Here is a 20,002-nt window from a genome sequence, read left to right as displayed (position 1 = left end):
TGCTGGTAAACGCCATGGGATCTTAGCTGTCTGGGCCCATCAAGCAGGACGAGTCCAGTGAACACAATTTACTTCTCAGAAAACAAGTTGGTTTCTACTAGAGGAAATGGTCTCTCTCTCCCTGATCATATGAAACAACATTTAGTGTATGATGACTAGTTCTAACACCCTATTTTTTTTTGGATAAAGATGGTTCTAGAAGCCATATGATATGTTAAAGAAGAGACTATAAAGGACTTGGGAGCTTTCTCAAAGGACTGAAAGGCTAAGGAGGGATTAGAGCAGAACTAAGACCACTAAGAAGATAGGTAATTTGAGCTCAATATAAAGGGGATTTTCTTTTAAACATCAGTGTAGTCTAAAAATGGAGTGAGCTTCTGAACACATCCCTAAACAGCAGCTGAATGATAACCAGTCAGATATGTTAAGGGAATTCTTCAATGGGCATAAGATTGGGTTTGAACTTTGGCTGTTCCTAAAGATTCTATTATTTCATTATGTAGCATTTTTGAGAAAGAACAGGTATTTTTTTTTTTTTTAAGATTTTATTTATTTATTTGACAGAGAGATCACAAGCAGGCAGAGAGGCAGGCAGAGAGAGAGGAGGAAGCAGGCTCCCCGCCGAGCAGAGAGCCCGATGCGGGGCTCGATCCCAGGACTCTGAGATCATGACCTGAGCCGAAGGCAGCAGCTTAACCCACTGAGCCACCCAGGCGCCCCGAGAAAGAACAGGTATTAAAGGTAACCTCAGTATAGTAAAAGTTGGAAGAATCTGAAGAAATTCCACAATGTATTTAAAAATAACTAAAATCCGGGGGATGAAGATATGGAAATTTGCCTAGTTACCTGCACATACCAGATGTCAAATACTGACTCAATGGAAAGACTAAAAAATAAGGTTCCCCAGGAGCTGATGTGAGGGCCAGGTGTATTACCATCTTTTTTGAAGGATCTGAAAGAGTCTACTGTGAAGGCTACAAGTTTGGGGAGATTTATATAAACTGTACTGGGAAAAAGCTGGAGGCAAGGAGCCAAGGCAAAAGAGCCAGATTTTAGAAAGATCTTTCAAGTCAAGAGCACTCGAGTGGGTAGAGAAGCAGCAGATAATGGTCATGTTAAAAAAAAAACAAACAAAAAACAAGATAATGACTTTTAGGGGAAATAATTCACAGAATCAAGAGTTCTGAGCACTCAAATTCAGAAAGAGAATCCACCGTACTGATGTGGGCCCAAATGTCCAACCAAATCAAACGTTAAGTACCACCAAGAAGGATCTCAGAAACTGTGGAACTAAGCAAACTATTTACAGGAAGTTAGCTAAAATGATCAGCACCAGGGTAGTAAGAGGTACTGCTAAATAATGGAGAATAAAAGGACAACCTGAAAGGAGCTGTGACCCAAATCTAGAGGCCAGATCTTAGAAATACAAAGAAAACACGTTTAGGATGAGAAATTAAATACATTAGCCTGGGAGGAGGTATGGGCGCTGAACACACACACAAGTCCTGTGAAGTTGGATGTGTTAATCCCAGGGTGTCTGATTAAAAGCTGATTAAAGAAGGTGGTCTATTCAAGGGAGCCACCCCTCCCAAACCTTGTCCTTAGAGACTGGCTGTCCTCTGTTTCTAAGATGGGGTCTGCACAGCTAGGAGCCGTTCTCCCATCTCCCATAGGACGCCTCTCAGCTGTCTGGCTGGAACTGGCAGAAAGCAGCATCACATGATTTCAGATTCGTTACATTTTTTTCCCCCTTGAGTTACACATGAAAAGCAAAACCAGGTATTTTTTTTTTCTTTCTCTTTTTTAGGGGAGGTGGGTGGAAATAAAGGTGGGACACAGCAATGTGTAGGGAGGGGAAAAATACTGGTGTTGACGGCTCATGAGACTGCAATCAGTGGGCTTAGTTTAACATGGAAGAGGAAAAGAGTATGTTCAAAGGAATGAGGCACTCAAAGGGCTGAAATGAGATTTTTCTTTGGTTCCCAAGGACCTGTCCCTAGGCTCTCCAAGGTTAAGTTCCAAAGCGCTTCCTTTTGGCTTTGTGACACACGAAGAATCTCAAAGCTTTAGATTCTGGTGCCAGCTGTGCAAGCAGAGTGGTTCGGTCAACAGTTCACATTAAATGTATAAAATTAATGAGTCCCAAATCTCTAGACTCAAGGGCAACACTTGCGTCCAAAAGCCCCTTCTACCTGATGAATCCAGCTGCGGGGCTTCAGGCCAGGCGATCCTCAGACTGGCTCAGAACACGATTGAGTCCTTTCTCCTACTTTTAGAAAGGTTGTTGGAGAATGCAGTCCTCAGAAGGGCTTGGCCTCAGTGGGAGATGCCCAGGGACTGCAGCAGGTGGAAGGTGGCCCCCAAGGCCCAGCCTGTCTCTATGTTGTTCACTTTCTTTGAGAGCTGTTGAGGAGGAAAAAAAAAAAGTTCACATTTTCATCAATTTTCAGCTCTAGCAAACACGACACAAGCAGAGAGTATCTACAAAGATCATCCACATGGCCAGACCAAGGTAAAATTTGGGGTGGCCAGTCTTGGGAGACTTCCCACTACCCACAGCGTAACAGTTTCCCTCCCGCCGTGGCTTGCACCTGCCAATCTGCTCTCTGGATCTTCTGGCCCAGGAAGGGGTCTCACCCAGGCCTTCCTGACAGAGGCGTCTGAATTCTTTCCCTACCCCAGAACTGAATACATGAGGAATTGGGAATAGATTTAGGGGTAGCAAAGGACATACAAAACTTCTCAATTCATACTCTGTAAATAACCAAAATTTCTTAAGCATTAATTAAAAACCAATCAAGGCATTTAAGGCATTCTAGCCAGGTGGTGCCTCAATTAGTTCAGCGACTTCGGGCTACTGTTTAGACCTGATTTCCTCCACCATGTAACAAACGGATTAGGTTAGTGTTTATAAAACTGTTTTCTTTAGAATCCTAGGAAATCTTGGAAGTGCTTTGAAAGAGTAAGGGAGGCCAAATGCTAAAGGAGTTCCAGGCCCCCTTTCTCGGCTTCCACCAGACAGCAAAACTTTGATCAGCTTTACTGGCCTTCCGTGTAAGCTTCTGTTGAACAATGATGCCACCACAGAGAACACCACACATGAAAGAGTCTGGAAATCAGTGAACTGGATTTAGTCTTTCTTTCTAGGACTAATTTCCTATGATACAATACTTCTGCTTCTGTGTTGACCTGATGAAATCTACACTAGGCACTGTGCCAAAAACTGGGAAGAAAGGCAGTGAACCACCATCTTGAGATTTAGTCTGTGACATGTGAGTCAGATTGGGAGTGCCCCCCACAGCCCCCAATGCTCCTCTGCCTTCAGGCCTGGGCTGATGGCCCAAGGGTGAAGAAGCTGAAATAAAGTGGCCTCTGGGCCAGAGAAATGCCTGTCACTGAATTTAATTCTGCCACCATTGAAATAACAAAGACTAAAAGGATGGCAGCACTGGAAATGACAGAAAACTGTCTTTAAATGACACGGTTAGGGCGCTTGGGTGGCTTAGTGGGTTGAGCCTCTGCCTTCAGCTCAGGTCATGATCTTAGGGTCCTGGGATCGAGTCCCACATCAGGCTCTGCTCGGCAGGGAGCCTGCTTCTTCCTCTCTCTCTCTCTCTGCCTCCCTCTCTGCCTACTTGTGATCTCTCTGTCAAATAAATAAATAAAATCTGTTTAAAAAATAAATAAATAAACGACACAGTTATTGTTGATCCTTAAGTAGAGGAAGTTAGCTTTGTATGTATTAAGGACTTAGGATAACCTTTCTTATCCACAAATCTATCCCCAACTGGTGTGAAATGCCTACACTGATAATACCAATATTAATAACTTTCTATGTGCCAGGCATTTTGCCTTACATACAGTATCTAAATTTTCATAACAGCCCTAGGAAATAGGTAAAGATCCCTAAGTTTGGATGAGAAACCTAAAAGTTAGAGAGGGGAAGTAAATCACTTAATGTTACAGAGGTGGTAAGCTTGCAGACACAGAACGTGAGCCCAGATTTGATGGACAATGGAGCCATCCTTTAAATACTACGTGATACTGACTCTTCTGGCAAGTAATTCTTTGGTAAGCACCTTAAATGTTGATATTCCTGTCAGATGCAACGCGTTAAATCCAAATACCTTTAGTGCAAAGTTCAAAGTTGCCTGTGCCATAGTTCTATTTCTGTCACATCTCTTCTAATAGACTATCTGCTATTTGAGGACAAGATTTTTTTTTTTTTTTTGAGGACAAGATTTTTTATCTTAATTATCTTGTAACCATAATGTATAGTCATTCAACTACGGTACAGGAGACAAGAAAGTAATTGGGATGGATGAAACATTAAAAGACGTGTTTAGAATAAATCACTTCCTACAGATAAAGCGGAGCCTGCACATGCTGAAACAAGTGGATAGAACAGGAAGACAAAGGGGGACCCACGATTCAAGAGACACTAAGTATATGCGGCACATATGAAGTAAGACATACTACATATACACAAGGCATTCAACGCCAATGAGAACCGGAATAACCCACTCACTGAGGACACCCTTTTGTCCTCTGCCAATTAAAACCATCTGATGGGCTAATAAGCGCATGAATGCTACCAGCCAGTGAACCTGTCCCTGTGCCTCTCCAAACTGAGCAAATTTATGTGACAGCCACAGGCATCTCCTGTCCCTGGGTCCCCCTGATCAGCTCTAGTACTTATAACCATACTGTCAGCAACAGAGAGAGGCAGGAAATATGAACCCAGGGTTTAAGAGTCCGGCACTTCCAACACGCCTGTACCCTATCCTATGTGTTCCTAGCCCATTGCCTTCCCTTTGCTTCTTGCCCTTGCCCTCTGAACTTGCTTTAATAAACCATGTGACTTGGGCCCCTTAATTCGGGATGCAAGCCTTCTGCTCTGTGACCCCTGGGATAGCTTGCCTGGGAATATACTTAGAAGCTACCATTGCATCAAGCTAATTTCCCACATTCATGATGTCTTGCACAGCGCCTCGCCCACAGCCTGCATAATTCCACCTGCAGCTACTCTGATTACCACACAAGTCCTTTTCTTAATTCCCAAGTCAGCAGACTGTTTTATGATCCTCTCTTACCTGTAAGACGGTGCTGTCTACAAAGCCAAAGCCGTCCTTCAACAGGGCTGTGATGTAACTGAGATCCATGCACAGGAACGGACTGCCTGAGGTGAAGTTTTCCAAGTTATCACACACTGAAAGGGAGGGAGAGTGAAGAGTGGAATTTAAGCTTGCCGCCATGTGGCAGGTGTACGATTTTCTCTCACTAGAGACTTAGGATAAGCAAAGCAGAATTCTCCATGTGGTTGATGCCTGGGAGTAGTGGAGACTGGAGCTGTGCGCACTGACGGAGCCTCTTGCAGGGTTAGGATATCCCATCTCACCCCCTCAAATGGACCTGGGATCATAGTTTACTTAGTTTTTAATTTATTTTTTAAAATCTTTTAAGATTTTATTTATTTCTTTGACAGAGAGAGACACAGCAAGAGAGGGAACACAAGCAGGGGGCTTGGGAGAGGGAGAAGCAGGCTTCCCGCTGAGCAGGGAGCACGATGTGGGCCTCGATCCCAGGAGACCCTGGGATCACGACCCGAGGTACAGGCAGGTGCTCAATGACTGAGCCACCCAGGCACCCCACCCCTATATATTTTTAAAATTTTATTTATTTATCAGAGAGGAAGAGAGCACAAACAGGGAGAGTGGCAGGCAGAGGGAGAAGCAGGCTCTCTGATGAGCAAGAGCCGGACACGGGACTCGATCCCAGGACCCTGCGATCATGATCTGGGCTGAAGGCAGACGCTTAAGCGACTGAGCCATCTCAGGGTTGTAAAATCGGGCCCCGCATTGGGCTCTGCACTGGGCATGAAGCCTCCTGCAGATTCTCTCTCTCCCCCTCTTCCTGTGCCTCTCCCTCTCTTCCCTCTCCTTTCCTGCCTCTGTCTCTCTCCCTCTCCCTCCTTCTCTTAAAAAAAAAAAAAAAAAATTAAAACAGTAAAATTTCTTTTTCTATGTTTTAATATTTCATGCAAAGTTGTACAAAAAAGTACAATTTGTTGATATTATCCACTGTAGGAAATAAATCTTTACTAAAGTATTTGAAAAAAAAAATGGGCGAAGGACCTGAACAGACATTCTCCCACGGCAAACTTATGGCACCCAACAGGCACAGGCAAAGAAGCTCAGCGTCACTCATCATTGGGGGATGCAAATCAGAACCACAATAAGGGGTCACCTCACACCCATCGGAATGTCTAGTGTCAAACAGAAAAGAAATAACAAGTGTTGGTGAAGATGTGGAGAAAAAGGTCCCTGTGCCGTGCAAACTGGTGCAGCCTATGGATAAGAGTACAGAGGATCCTCAAAAAATTAAAAACAAATACCATATGATCCAGTAGTTCTACTACTGCCTACTACCCCAAGAAAATGAGAACAGTAATTCGAAAAGATATAAACACCCCTGGGCTTATAACACTATTTAGAAGAGCCAAATTATGGAAGCAGCCCAAATGCCCACTGATAGATGATGGATAAAGATGGGGTGCGTGTGTATGTACACATAATAATATACGTAAACAATGTACATTATACATACATTATGTATTATGAGCACACACACACACACATCTTCTATATATATGTATTCATAATATACACACACACACACACACACAATGGAATATTACTCAGCCATAACAAAGAATGGTACATTGTCATTTGTTATGATGTGAATGGATCTAGAGGGTGTTATGCTGAAATTCAGTCAGACAGAGAAAGACAACTACCACACGATTTCATTTATATCTGGAACCCTCCCCCAAAAAACAAATGAACAAAGAAAAAAACAGACTCTTTAATAGAACTGGTGGTTGTCAGAGGGGAGATGGGTAGGGGGATGGGACAAACAGGTGAAGGAAATTAAGAGGTAAAAACTTCCAGCTATAAAATAAATAAGTCACAGATAAAAAGTACACCACCGAGTGTACTGCAACAATGTTGTATGGAGACAGGCAGTGACTATATTATTACAGCAAACACTGGGTAAGGTACAGAATAGCCCAATCTATATGTTGTATACCTAAAACTGATATAACACTGTATGTTAATTATACTTCAATAATAGAAAAAAAAAAAAGGAAGGAAGAAAGAAATGTAGAAAAGAAGAAAAGGTTTTCACCATCTCCCCAAAGCCTCTTGTATTCCCATGGATTTTTATGCCACTTAATGCTTTTAATTCTGGGCAAAAATGGGAAACTAGGCTTTCTGCTGACTGCAGTGCTCTGGGTCACTTTCAGGTCACTGGAGTTCACAGGCACAGATGCACAGACTTGCCTTCACGGCTTCCACTGGCACTTACCTTCCCTTGCTTTTCTTTCAAAATCTTCAACTTTTAAAACACCCCCCGTTTCATAATCTACAATGAAACAGTAGCTAATGTCAAAAAGCCTTCAAGGAAACAAGGAAATTCATCCTAGTGATATTTATAATAATGAAAAAAACCAAAAGTGAATTTTCTAACATTATAGAATGGGCTAAACAAACATGACATAGCCATACAATATAATCTGTGTAGTCTATTTTATTAATAATTATTCTATGTATATTTAATCACAATAAAAAACCTGACCTGCTAAAAAAAACAGAAAACAGGAAATTAATTCCTGTCTCAGGCCATCACAGAGCATACATACATTCACAGAGCTAACAAAAAGCATTACTATTGTGATAACGAAATAGAAGTTACCAAGGGGGAGGAAGAAACTTTTTGGGATAATGGATGTTTTATTTTGAATTTGGTGATGGCTTAATGGTATATACCTAGTCAAAACTTAGTAAATTATACAATTTAAATATTTGTATTTTATTTTATATCAATTATACCTCAACAAAAATGTAAAAAAAATAGACTTCATATGTATCTCTTTACACCACTTTCTAGCAAAAGGTTTTAAATCATATTCACCCTTCCAGTGCAGCAGCTAATGTCATTCAACAGCCAGCACTGGAGAAGAGTCGTCTGAACACTTATGACAAAGCTTTCCAAATACTCCTCTTCTCCCTTTCCCTTCCCCAGGACAGCTTTGCCCAGTCTCCTCCCCAGGCTGATTCCCGGAGTAAACTTACCGATCATGTCCGTGTCCACAGCACGATCGTAATAGTAAGAGAAAGCATAGAAGGAGCTCTTCCGGACCTCGTCTGGCTGGTGAAGTTTTCCTCGGACCACCCTCAGCACTTCAGCATAGCAGGGCTCGAAGCCCATCTCCCCTGCCAGGGAACCATGAGGAAAATGAGCGCTGGTTGGGGCACCTGGGTGGCTCAGTGGGTTAAGCCTCTGCCTTCAGCTCAGGTCATGATCTCAGGATCCTGGGATTGAGCCCCACATCGGGCTCTCTGCTCAGCAGGGAGTCTGCTTCCCCCTCTCTCTCTGCCTGCCTCTCTGCCTCCTTGTGATCTCTGTCTGTCAAATAAATAAATAAAATCTTTAAAAAAAAAAAAAAAGAAAGAAAAGAAAATGAGCACTGGCTGAGGCAAGCTGCCAGAGCCGACAGACAGCAGGAGGATCAAGGAAAGCAGCACGCTGAGGCTCAGGACAAAAGGCTGACAGATGAACGAGCTTGCACAGCCCTGTCACTCTGCAGGAAAGGCACCTGCTTCCCCACGGCAGCTTCCCTCCTGAACCTGTTCGCCAAAAATTGTCTTATCCAGCTTCAAGCTGCTGCCTAGCCTATGTTCCTTGGTATTTATGAGAAGCATCCAGAAGTCTCAACACTGGCTTCACTGGAAACACTGAGATTTTTCCTTGATTTTAAGGTCTTTGCTTTTTATAATATCTAAGATGAGGTATTCTTTCTAATGTCTCAGTTTTTAGTGTTTCTATAATTTAAAAAGCTAAACATTAAGGGCACCTGGGTGGCTCAGTTGGTTCAGCGTCTGCCTTTGGGTGAGGTCATGATCTTAAAGTCCTGGGATCAAGTCCCACATCGGGCTCCCTGCTCAGGGAGGAGTCTGCTTCTCCCTCTCCTTCTCGCTCTCTCTCATTATCTCTGTTTCTTTCAAATAAATAAATTTTTTTTTCTAAAAAGCAGCTAAATATTAACAATCTAAAATTTCTAGATAGAGTTTCTCCTTGCAGAGGTCAGAGACCCTTAAAGCATTAGGCCCAGGTTAAGAAGAGGTTACTAATGGATCCGCAGAGCACTTGGGCAGGAAAGAGCAGGACAGAGGGACAATTGCCTTGTTTGCTGTCATTTCACATTATTCCTTTATGGCATACCAAGATCTATCTGGAATGAGTCCCTGCAAAAGACAAGCTTCTCTTGAGTTCTGGAAAACATTTCCCACAGAACTTTTCCAGACTTCTACTGCAAAGGTAATTTCAACCAGTGAAAAAACATCACTTGCCTTCTTTGTTGCCACCATACTGGTATTTCACACCCCCAAAGATCCACTCTGCTTCCAGCCATCTTGGTAGACAGGCACTTCGGAAAGTGTGTCCATCAATCCCTGAAAGAAGCCAGACCACAGAGTAAGAGGCAAGGATGTGAGAGCGTGCGCGAGAGTAGAGACACGCACGCATACACACATGCAAGCGAGAAGCCAATCAAGCTGAAAGGAATTACCAAAAAGTAGGTAGTTCTGTGACTTCATCCTACAACAGGAATTCTTAACTCAGGGTTCACAGATGGGCTCTGTGGGGTTGGTGAACCCTCTGTAACTACAGATAAATTTTTGTGCATCTGTACATTGGGCAGAGGGGTCCATGGCTTTCAACATGTCTCAAAGAAATCCAAAACCTATAAGGCAATAAGTTCCCTCCCGCCTCAAAAAAAGGGGGAAAAAATACTGTTCTACTTTTCTCATTAGTTATTGTGAGGCTTAAATGAAATATATTTGGAGATGTTTTGTAAACTCTGAAATGCTATATAATCATTACCACAGTAAGAGTTTACTGTGAGCCAGGCACTGTAAAAAGTACATTAAATGCAAAATCTCATATAAGGTGAGGAACAGGGAAGAGAAAGGTTAGCTAACTTGCCCCAAATCACAAAGCGGGACTGAACCCCGTTCTGCCTGTAGCCGCTCGACCACGTCTGGAGAGAGGAATAAAGCTGCTCAGTCACCCCACCTAGCAAGCTGCACCGCCCATGAACAACGAAGGGTCTGAGCAAACTCCTGCCAAATTCACTCTTGGAGCTTTGAATTCTGCACACTGCAGCCTCCTGGTCACAGGTGTTCGCCCTACATATAGACTTCGTTCTAGAAATGGCTAATAACGTATGCCAAAACAACAGAATGCAACACGAAGTAGAAAAAGAATCTGCTATCATGTCCATTATACAACACATGCTACCTAAATGAGCAGAAGCCTTTCATCCACAGAATCACCGTCAAGGAAGAGGAAAGGCAAGCTGAGTATGGGGGTCACTCTCACCAACCAGCACAGGTACCCAGACGAACCTTCTGTTTCCAGGGCTCCCAGGGTTGCGAGTCTTGCAGCTTTCAATCCAAATCCCAAGTAACTGTAAAACACAGGATTGACTAATTTCATGCTGGTCCTGAAGTTCCCCAGCCTAAAGCTAACTCTTTCAAGAGCAGTGTGGATTCTCTCTCTCCCTCTGGCGGGAGGAAAGCCTTGTTCTCTGTGACCTCTTCAACTTGTGTGGACAAATGGTAAGTTCCGTCCAGTTCAGATCAAGGCCATCCAGAACTTTCCATGCCTATGATTTAAAGGCCAGAGACAGTGATGCTTTTTAGGGTCTCACCTTGGGAACCATATCCAGAAAAGCTCTCATTATTTTAGCTTCCAGCCCCACTGGGATCAAATCTAAGGATGGATTTTGAACATCTGAAAACAAACTCAAAAGGAGTTGGCACCGAGTTTTACCTGAAGATCCTTCAAGTGTCCTCTCTCTAGAGAAAACTTTTTTTTTTTTTTTTTTGGGAAGCATGTGGGAGGGACAGAGAGGGAGAGTGAGAGAGAATGAGTGGGCAGGAGCGACAGAGGGAGAGGGAGAAGTGGGACTCCCTGCTGAGCAGGGAGCCTGCTTGGGGCTCAATCCTAGGGCACTGGGATCATGACCTGAGCCAAAGGCAGACGCTTAACTGAGTAAGCCATCCAGGCGCCCCTCTCTAGAGAAAACTTTTGACTCCTTAAGTTATATACTTTTGAGACCAAGAATGGAGAAACCTCTTGGGTCCCTGGGCTTCGGTAAGTGGCTTTGGTTTCAGTTACCAGACCTCTGGGGGTTGGCAGAGACTTTGTAAGGCTAGTCAGATGCAATAACAGATGTGAAAATGCTTTGAAAAGTTAGAAGAATCATACAACAGGAAATATTACTCCGCTTTGTCCCCCTCCTCACCTGTGTGTATAGAGCTTATAAGTGCTGTTAAACATTTCAAATGAAGTGAGGTAGCCACTAGGGGTTTGTTCCAGGGTTTTCTGCAAATCGGAAAAAGCAAAAAGACTATTCAGGATCTGCAAATGTCTGGAGATGTTACCACCACCATCCCTGTCCTTCCCCCCAAAAAAACAGAGATGAAAGAGACAGACTAAGCTGCTGATCTCACAAGGCTGGAGGAATCAAAGGGACTGTGAACAGTGAGGGGACAATACCCAGTCATTAACAGACTCCACTCAACCCAGCTGTGGCAGAGCTGCTGTCTGAAAATGGGCCACCACTTTCTTGGCACCATGACATACCTGCCAAGTGGGCTGCCAACCAGGCCTTCATGTAAACAACTCACCTCAAACTGGGGTAGGAACGTAATTTGGGTGGAGGCCCCCCCCAGGTCCAGGGTCCCCACAGTCTCCTGGCTGTGGCCATGCAGCTGACCTGTGAATGAGAGCCAGCTCTGAATATCTTCTGCTTCCGGGAGAGCCCAGCACTCCTCTGTCTGCAATCTCTCTCCTGCTCCTGCATACGGCAGGTGTCCATAAACACTCCACTGCTCCCCAGCCCCGAAGGCTGTTATGTGTGCTAACCTATAAGGACGCCTGTGGCAGCTGAGGCCTTGAAGACAGGTTATAAACATTAACTTCCTAACTCTTCCTTTTTTTTTTTTTAAACACAATACAAGCAAACAAGGATATTTACCCTTTGACCCCGTGTGAAACCCAGTTAACGTCTTAGAATAAACTTGAGAATACATTACCTGTCAGAAAATTCACAGTAACCCAAGCTAAGATGCCTGAAAGAGAGAGAAAAACAGAGACTGTAACTCAGAGCATTCCCCCCTGATCTTCCTTGACCTCATTTTTGTTCTTTTTCTCTAAAATTTTGTCTAAAACACACATTTTCCTTTTCCCTATCCTTCCATTTCCTCTTAGCCCATTCCTCCTTATTTGTTTCTCCTTGTTTAGTTCCTTTTACTTCCACACCCTCATCCCCGTTCCCAGTTCTTTTATTCACATCTTTTATTAACTCTAGCCCTCTCCCCCCAGAACACGTATTAACACTTCTCCCACCTTCATAAGATCCATCCATGATGCTAACACTGTCATCTGGTACCAGGAAAGGTGACTTCTTGAAGATTTCTCTTACCTAGAGAAAAAGGGAAAAACTCTGGATTCCCCAAGGCAATAAAGAAGATTTCCATATTTTGGCTGTATCTTATTAAACCTTAGAAAACTATACTCTTTATTTCCCTAGATAAAATTTAATTTTTTTTAATTTTTTTTTAAAGATTTTATTTATTTATTTGACAGAGAGAAATCACAAGTAGGCAGAGAGGCAGGCAGAGAGGCAGGCAGAGAGAGAGGAGGAAGCAGGCTCCCTGCTGAGCAGAAAGCCCGATGTGGGGCTCGAACCCAGGACCTGGGATCATGACCTGAGCCGAAGGCAGCGGCTTAACCCACTGAGCCACCCAGGCGCCCCTCCCTAGATAAAATTTTAGCAGAACATTCCTTTTCCCTAAAAAACTAGAGAAGGAAAAAAAAAAAAAAACCTAGAGAAGGAACCACAAAAGCCATTCCTGGTTTCTTGTAAAAACAAAAAACATAGGGATTCCTCTGACTTTAAAATAAATCTCAACCAACTATTGAAATGTATAGGTGAACTGGACCTAGGAGAAGGCACATGTGACCCCCTCCAGCTCAAATCAGGATCCTGTCATTTTTTTTTTTTAAATACCTTATTAATACTGCCTGGGCAATGAAGCTAGGAGGACCCTTTCCCACTTGATTTCTTAGATGGCAAGATAAACGGATGGTAGAGAAGAGTTGGGCCTAGGCAGCTCCTGAGGCTACAGAAACATTTCTTCTACTTTCACACCAAATTCTTCAGGTCTTTGGCCTTGCTCATAAAGGGGGCTCATGTCCATAGGCTGGAGTACTCTGCTGTCAGCCCCTGCTAGATTCTGGCACACGGCTAAGGCCTCAAGAGTCCACAGAGATCCCAGTTCTAGATTTATTTATCCTGTTTTAGAAGATGGGAATGGACATCTCACCCACTCTTGACTCTCCATAAATATAGGTCAATGACATGGGTGTTATGTCTTATTTTTTTATATGATTATCATGAGGCGGGGGAGACTTTCCAAACAGAAATAGAAGAACTCTGGTCTGCTGGCTGTTCTCATTCCTGACAGGATGAAACAACTCCTGTGAGGACCTCTGGACCCTGTTTCATCCAGGAAAAGCCAGTCAAGTGATCTATAAATAAGCTTTAGAAGAGAAGACAGATAAGCAAACGGGAATAAACACAGCGAGAGAGTTTCCGCTCTTGCCCTCTCCACTCTTCTCCCCCTGCCCACAGTTTATTCTTAATACAGAAGCCAGAGTGGTGCTTCTTTACTTTTTTTTTTTAAGATTTATTTTTATTTATTTTAGAGAGAGAGAGTGCCCACGTGTTGGTGGGGGAAGGGGAGAGGGAGAGAATCTCAAGCTGACTCTGCACTGAGCATAGAGCCCAACGCCAGCTCAACCCCACAACCCTGAGATCAAGACCTGAGCTAAGAGCTGGACCCCTAACCAACCGAGTCATCCAGGCATCCCCAGAGTGGTGCTTTTAAAACAGATGTCATATCCTGCCTCTCAGCTCAAGACCCTCCAGTGACTTCCTTCTTAGAAAAAAACCCCAAAGTCCTTACACTTGCCTTTAAGATCCTACATGATAAACCCCTCATGTCTCTCTGACCTCATCATCTACTTCCCTTCCATCACTCACTTCCCCTCCAGCCGCAATGACCTTCAGGATGCCCTTCGTTGAACATACCATGCACATTCCATGCTTTAAGCCTTTGCACCTGCTATTTCTTTAGCCTGGAATATTCTTCCTACAAATGTCTTATATAGCTTGCTTCTTTATCCTTCTCAGGTCTCTGATCGAATGCATCTAATCAGTGAGGTCTTCCTTGACCATCCTGTTTAAAGCAGTATCCTTCCACACCAGCACCAGCACTCCCTAGCTGACATTCCCTGCTTTTTCTTTCTCCAAATCACCTACAGTACCTAACATACTTTGTAATGAGTTGTTTAATTTCTGTCCGCTTACAAGTAGAATGCGAGCTCTCTAGGACACAGACTGACTGTCAGTTTTTGCTCCCTGCAGCATGTCCCCAGGAACTTCACCAGTGACCAGAACATAGTAAGCACTCATGTGCTGAATAAATGAGTAAATGAATGGGGAATCAGGACTCAGATTCTCATGCAGACACAGTAGGCAGCTTGTCCTTGGATAAGGGACTTAAGCCCTCTGTGCTGATAGTCACAGAAAAATGGATTTTGAATCAGCACACATAATAATCAGTTTTTGCTGTTCTTTTAAAAAAAGATTTTATTTATTTACTTGAGAGAGAGCACACACACATGGGGAGGGGCAGAGAGGGAGAGAGAAGGAAAGAATCTTGAGCAGACAGACTCCCAGCTGAGTGCAGAGCCTTACTCAGGGCTCAATCCTATAACCCTGAGATCATGAGCTGACCTAATACCAAAAGTTGGACTCTCAGCCAACTGAGCCACCCAGGCATCCCCACTGTGATTTTTGTTATAATGGGATCCCACCTATAAATATTCTTCACAACATGTAATTTAAATCTTATTGTTTACATGGTTTTTTTTGTGAAATAAATGTTCAGTAATGTTAAAAATTTTGAGTTTAAAAAAGCTTTTGACTTAAATTTTTTATCTGAACAAGAAGTTGAAATGGACAAATGGCCAACAGACATATGACAAGATGCTCAACAACTCTCATCATGAGGGAAATGCAAATCAAAACTACAACGAGATATCATCTTGTCCCTGTCTGAATGGCTAAAATAAAAAAACACAAGAGGGCGCCTGGGTGGCTCAGTGGGTTAAAGCCTCTGCCTTCAGCTCAGGTCATGAAACCAGGGTCCTGGGATGGAGCCCTGCATTGGGCTCTCTGCTCTGCGGGGGGCCTGCTTCCCCCCCCCCCTCTCTGCCTGCCTCTCTGCCTATTTGTGATCTCTGTCTGTCAAATAAATAAATAAAATCTTTTTAAAAAATAAATAAATAAATAAATAAATAAATAAAAACAAAACAAAAAAAAAACCCACAAGAAACAAGTGTTGGGGAGGATGTAAAAAAGGGGGGGGACCCTCATGCACTATTGGTGGGAATGCAAACTGGTGCAGCCACTGTGGAAAACAGTATGGGCATTCCTCAAAAAAACAAAACAAAACAAAAAAACCCTACCCTACAATCCAGTAATTGCACTATTGGGTATTTACCCCCAAAATACAAAAAACACTGATTCAAAGGGATACAAACACCCTTATGTTTATTGCAGCATTATCTACAATAGCCAAACTATAGAAGTAGCCCAAGTGTCCTTTGACAAATGAATGGATAAAGAAGATGTGGTATACATAAATGATGGAATATTACTCAGCCATAAAGAATTAAATCTTGCCATTTGCAACAACATAGATGGAGTTAGAGAGTATAATGCTAAGCATAATAAGTCAGAGAAAGACAAAACATATGATATCTTACTCATATGTAGAATTTAAGAACTAAAACAAAGAGACAAACAGAAAAACATACTCTTAACTATAAAGAACAAACTGATGGTTACCAGAGGGGAGGTGAGGGGGCATGGGTGAAATAGGTGATGGGGATTAAGGGTGCACTTATCATGATAAGCACTGAGTATTGTTCAGAATTGCTGAATCACTATATTATACATCTGAAACTAGTATAACACTGTATCTTAACTATACTGGAATTAAAATTAAAAATTTAATTAAAAAAAAAAACTTTATGATGAGGCATCTGTGTGGCTCAGTCATTAAGCGTCTGCCTTCAGCTCAGGTCATAATCCTGGGGTCCTGGGATCAAGCCCCACATCGGGCTCCCTGCAGGGAGCCTGCTTCGCCCTCTTCCACTCCCCCTGCTTATGCTCCCTCTCTCACTGTCTCTCTGTGTCAAATAAATAAATAAAATCTTAAAAAAAAAACCTTTATGCTGAGAGGAAAAAAACACATAAATAAAGGAACATACACTGTGTAATTACATTTATATGAAATGTAAGAACAAGCAAAACTAATCTACAATGGTAGAAAGCAGATCAGTGGTTGCCTGACTTCAGGGGAAGGGAAAAACGACTACAAAGGGGTATAAGGAAACGTCTATATCTGTCAAAATTCATTTAATGGTACACTTAAAACATACACATTTTAAGTTCTACCTCAATAAAGTGGGCTAAACATAATTTGTGATTCTGCTTTAACAAGGTAGGAGAATCAAGAATATCATGGACAGAAAGTACTTTAAACTTTAGGAAAAGTTGTATAAATTCAAGAGCAATATTTAAATATGTAAATAAGCAGCTAGAATAAGAGCACAGTTACCCCAGTGCCTTAGCAATGGTGGAATACTGAAGGCAGCCGTCACACACTAAAGAGCTAAAAACCCACAAATAAAATATTCACACGGGGAAAAAGAATCATCCAAGATGCAAAAGACTTCAAAAGTTACCTCAAAAAGCAGAGCCTGGGCTTTTTGTTCAGGCAGTAAGCGCAGTCCTGCTGTTGCCTTCAGGACCACTGGGGTTCTTTTCCAGTGACTTCGGGGGATTGAGTCTTTCGCCACCTCTAGGAGTCCTTGAACAGTCTCAGCACCCTTCAAGAGAAGTGACCTACTCATCCAGTGAACAGTCATTTAGGGGCACTTGTCTCTTCCCTTAACATGTTCTGGGGGTATTAAGAGTGAGGCAGCAGAGGGCTCCAACCACTCTCTGCTCTGGAGGAGAAGAAACCCAGAGAAGTAGGCTTCTTTGACGGAAAATCCATTTAATTTTGAGTAATAACAAAAATGATTCTGTTACAGCATGGTCATTTTAACTGTTATTTTGTGTCTCATAAATTAGCTTGAGGCCAGAAAGTTGGGTATAGTAAAGAAAACACTGGATGTGGAGTCAGAAGGCTTGCTTGTTAGCCCTGTGGCTTAACAAAGGGGCTTGGTTTCCTCCATATATATATATGTGTGTGTGTGTGTGTATGTATGTATATATATATATATATATATATATATATATATATATATATGTATATGTATATGTATATGTATATATGAGGGAGATACACCTCAGACCACTACAAAACCGGTGAATGCATTAGATGAGGCAGGGTGTGTGTACTTGCCATGCAAATGCTGGTGTACAGAACACGTCAGGTTCATATCTGCATCACTAGTACCTACACGCACAGTACACAGCAGATACTCAATTTATGAAATTAAAAACCATTATTTTAAATCCACTGTTTCCCTGACTGAACATCTAATCTGACAACAGGCTGCCTCTAAATCATTCTAATTATTAGCAACCACAACACAATCTTCTCTAAATCTCAAATCAGTTTCTGATAATGTAGTTTGCTTTCAACAGCTCCTAATTTTCTGATGCATTTACCACTTCATAACAGTATGCTGAGAAAATAAACTTCTTCTCAGTTCTTCAAGTTCAAGCCACTTTTTCTTAGATTATATTCTTAAGTAATCTTTACACACAACATGGGGCTCAAACCCACAACCCCTGAGATCAAGAGTTGCATGTTCTACCAGCTGAGCCAGCCAGATGCCCCAAGGTATTTTTCCCCCCCAAGTCATTTTTAATATAAGGTTTTCCTTTGGTCAATGATTATGCTTGTAACACAGAACGATACCTTCACATTTGCTTCCAAACTTCAATATTCTGCTTTGTTCTATTTCAGTGTGGCCTCTGACACAGTGGGTGTAGCACATTATGGGTGCTCGAATGTGAAATACAGTGATGACAAAACTCTCCATTCATCTTCTAATACCAAAGATTTTTGCTTTCATGAGTTTTTTGCCTAATTTCCAGAGTTCAGGCATGCATGGTCTGCCCAGATCAGGGTACTTGGAAACGAAGTTCATTGGGTCCACGTTGCCTCAACCACCCTGCTGATACCTCACACTCAAAGAGAATTCCATGTCCGTCTTCTGCATCTACACTCATCAATGCAGTTGACAGCTTCAACTCAAAATCTTACACAGTGAATACAAAGGGAGCTATCTCTAAAAAGATGGTGTCATCCCTGCATGTCCACAGTCTATTCTAGCCTCCTTCTGCCTAAGCCCTGGTGAGCTTGGGGTGTATAATTTCTAGTATATAGCCGAGGACAGAAAACTGTCTTACACAGGGTCTCAATGTCAGCAGTGAACAGCACGAGATATTTAACAGCAGCTGTGCGGTCAAGTTATCAAAGGATTAAGAACCTAAACATCTAATTGTAAAAAACTCACCTGCTTCGGTTGATCTACAAAAGCAGAAAGTCCTGGCTTCACAGATTCAAAGATTTCCCCTTCCAGAATTGGAAGCTGTCCTATTTTGTCCATGGAACAAAACAGAAGTGAGATGGCTAATTTCCCAAAGTTAGGCTGCTTTTGATAGTGGGCTCTGTATCATATGACCCACTAGATTAACCTGCTATTCCTCCAAGCCATCCCAAGTAATCCCACCTGTGGGGAGTGGCTTGCAAGAGTACTGAGTAGGGGGACAGAAGATGACAGGCGATTCTCAAGAGTCCCTCTGGCATTTCTCAGGATGAACACCCAGCTCCTAATGCTGCCCCTAGGCTCTATGTGTAACTTGAGAACACTGGAAATTCAGAAAAAGTTCATCTTCAAGGTCCCCTCATCTCCAAGGATGGCAGTGATCCTCTCTCAAGACCACTTATAATATTCTCCATACTCTGACCCTAGAGCATCAACCACCTTTAAAGAAAAGGACAAATTAAAGCTATATTTCTTGGACATATGGGTTTCAGACTACAGGCAACCCAGATCTAATCTCACACTGAATTAAACCATATATTCAATGACAGCCCAAAATCTTCTCTGAAGAAAGACATTCAGTAGCTGTAAGTTACCATAATTCATATCACATTCACTCGGCACATTTATTTCTGGAAGGAGATGCTGAAGTGTGGATTAAGAGGCACTGGTGAGGGTACCAGTTGAACTTACCTGGTATTTTCTGCACAAAGGTGTAAACATGAATTCGCGTTCCAGTGCTCCCTGCATCAAACATAATTCCATACAATGTGCTGGCACTGACATTGATGGGGCACATGGAAGACAGGAAGACACCCTCAAACCAAGTCTGCTGGTCTTGGTGGAAGACAGTGCTGCAAACACAGGATGCCACCAGCATGAAAAAGGCTGCCCCCCAGGTAGTGGCCATTCTCTTCCCAAGATGTGGTGAGTCCAGGCTTTTGTTACAGAAGCAGTACTGGTCATTCACCTGCAGTGGCTTATAGGACAAAGAAACACATGGTTAGGCCAACTGGTCTTTTGTTTATACCTGTAAAGGAAGAAACACCCACTACAGAAATCCCACCCCTTCCCCCAAGGTGCTCCTTTCTCTATTTTTCCTAACCAGCACAACAAGCTAGACCAGGGTAAGAGGCTCCTAACACCTTGTTCTGAAGAGTATCTTGTTGCAAAAAGAAAAATGGGATTTAAAATATATTTCCCCATTCTCTCCTTTCAACTGTAGGGTGGGATC

At 42.7% G+C, this 20,002-nt stretch overlaps 1 protein-coding gene across 10 annotated transcripts in view; it reads right to left on the bottom strand.

The window, feature by feature from the left end:
- Positions 1-1,846: 1,846 nt before the first annotated feature.
- The window catches only part of ENTPD5 (ectonucleoside triphosphate diphosphohydrolase 5 (inactive)), a 46,250-nt gene continuing 28,094 nt past the window's right edge, over positions 1,847-20,002 (bottom strand). For 5 of the 10 annotated variants that reach the window (XM_047739358.1, XM_047739360.1, XM_047739363.1 and 2 more), the window contains 13 exons: positions 19,462-19,747; positions 18,739-18,818; positions 16,951-17,094; positions 12,478-12,553; positions 12,165-12,200; positions 11,757-11,845; positions 11,372-11,451; positions 10,470-10,531; positions 9,414-9,515; positions 8,136-8,276; positions 7,369-7,425; positions 5,094-5,209; positions 1,847-2,403 (listed from right to left, as the gene is read on the bottom strand). In XM_047739358.1, coding sequence (XP_047595314.1) covers positions 2,317-2,403; positions 5,094-5,209; positions 7,369-7,425; positions 8,136-8,276; positions 9,414-9,515; positions 10,470-10,531; positions 11,372-11,451; positions 11,757-11,845; positions 12,165-12,200; positions 12,478-12,553; positions 16,951-17,094; positions 18,739-18,818; positions 19,462-19,678 — 1,287 coding nt within the window. In that variant the 5' untranslated portion in view covers positions 19,679-19,747 and the 3' untranslated portion in view covers positions 1,847-2,316. The remainder of the gene's footprint in view (positions 2,404-5,093; positions 5,210-7,368; positions 7,426-8,135; positions 8,277-9,413; positions 9,516-10,469; positions 10,532-11,371; positions 11,452-11,756; positions 11,846-12,164; positions 12,201-12,477; positions 12,554-16,950; positions 17,095-18,738; positions 18,819-19,461; positions 19,748-20,002) is intronic. The other 5 variants (XM_047739364.1, XM_047739362.1, XM_047739365.1 and 2 more) reach the window with 2 other exon arrangements.

Source organism: Lutra lutra, chromosome 7 (assembly GCF_902655055.1).
Source record: "Lutra lutra chromosome 7, mLutLut1.2, whole genome shotgun sequence".
Lineage (NCBI taxonomy): Eukaryota > Metazoa > Chordata > Mammalia > Carnivora > Mustelidae > Lutra > Lutra lutra.
Note: the sequence above shows the minus strand (reverse complement) of the source record. Positions and strands in the feature narration are given on the sequence as shown.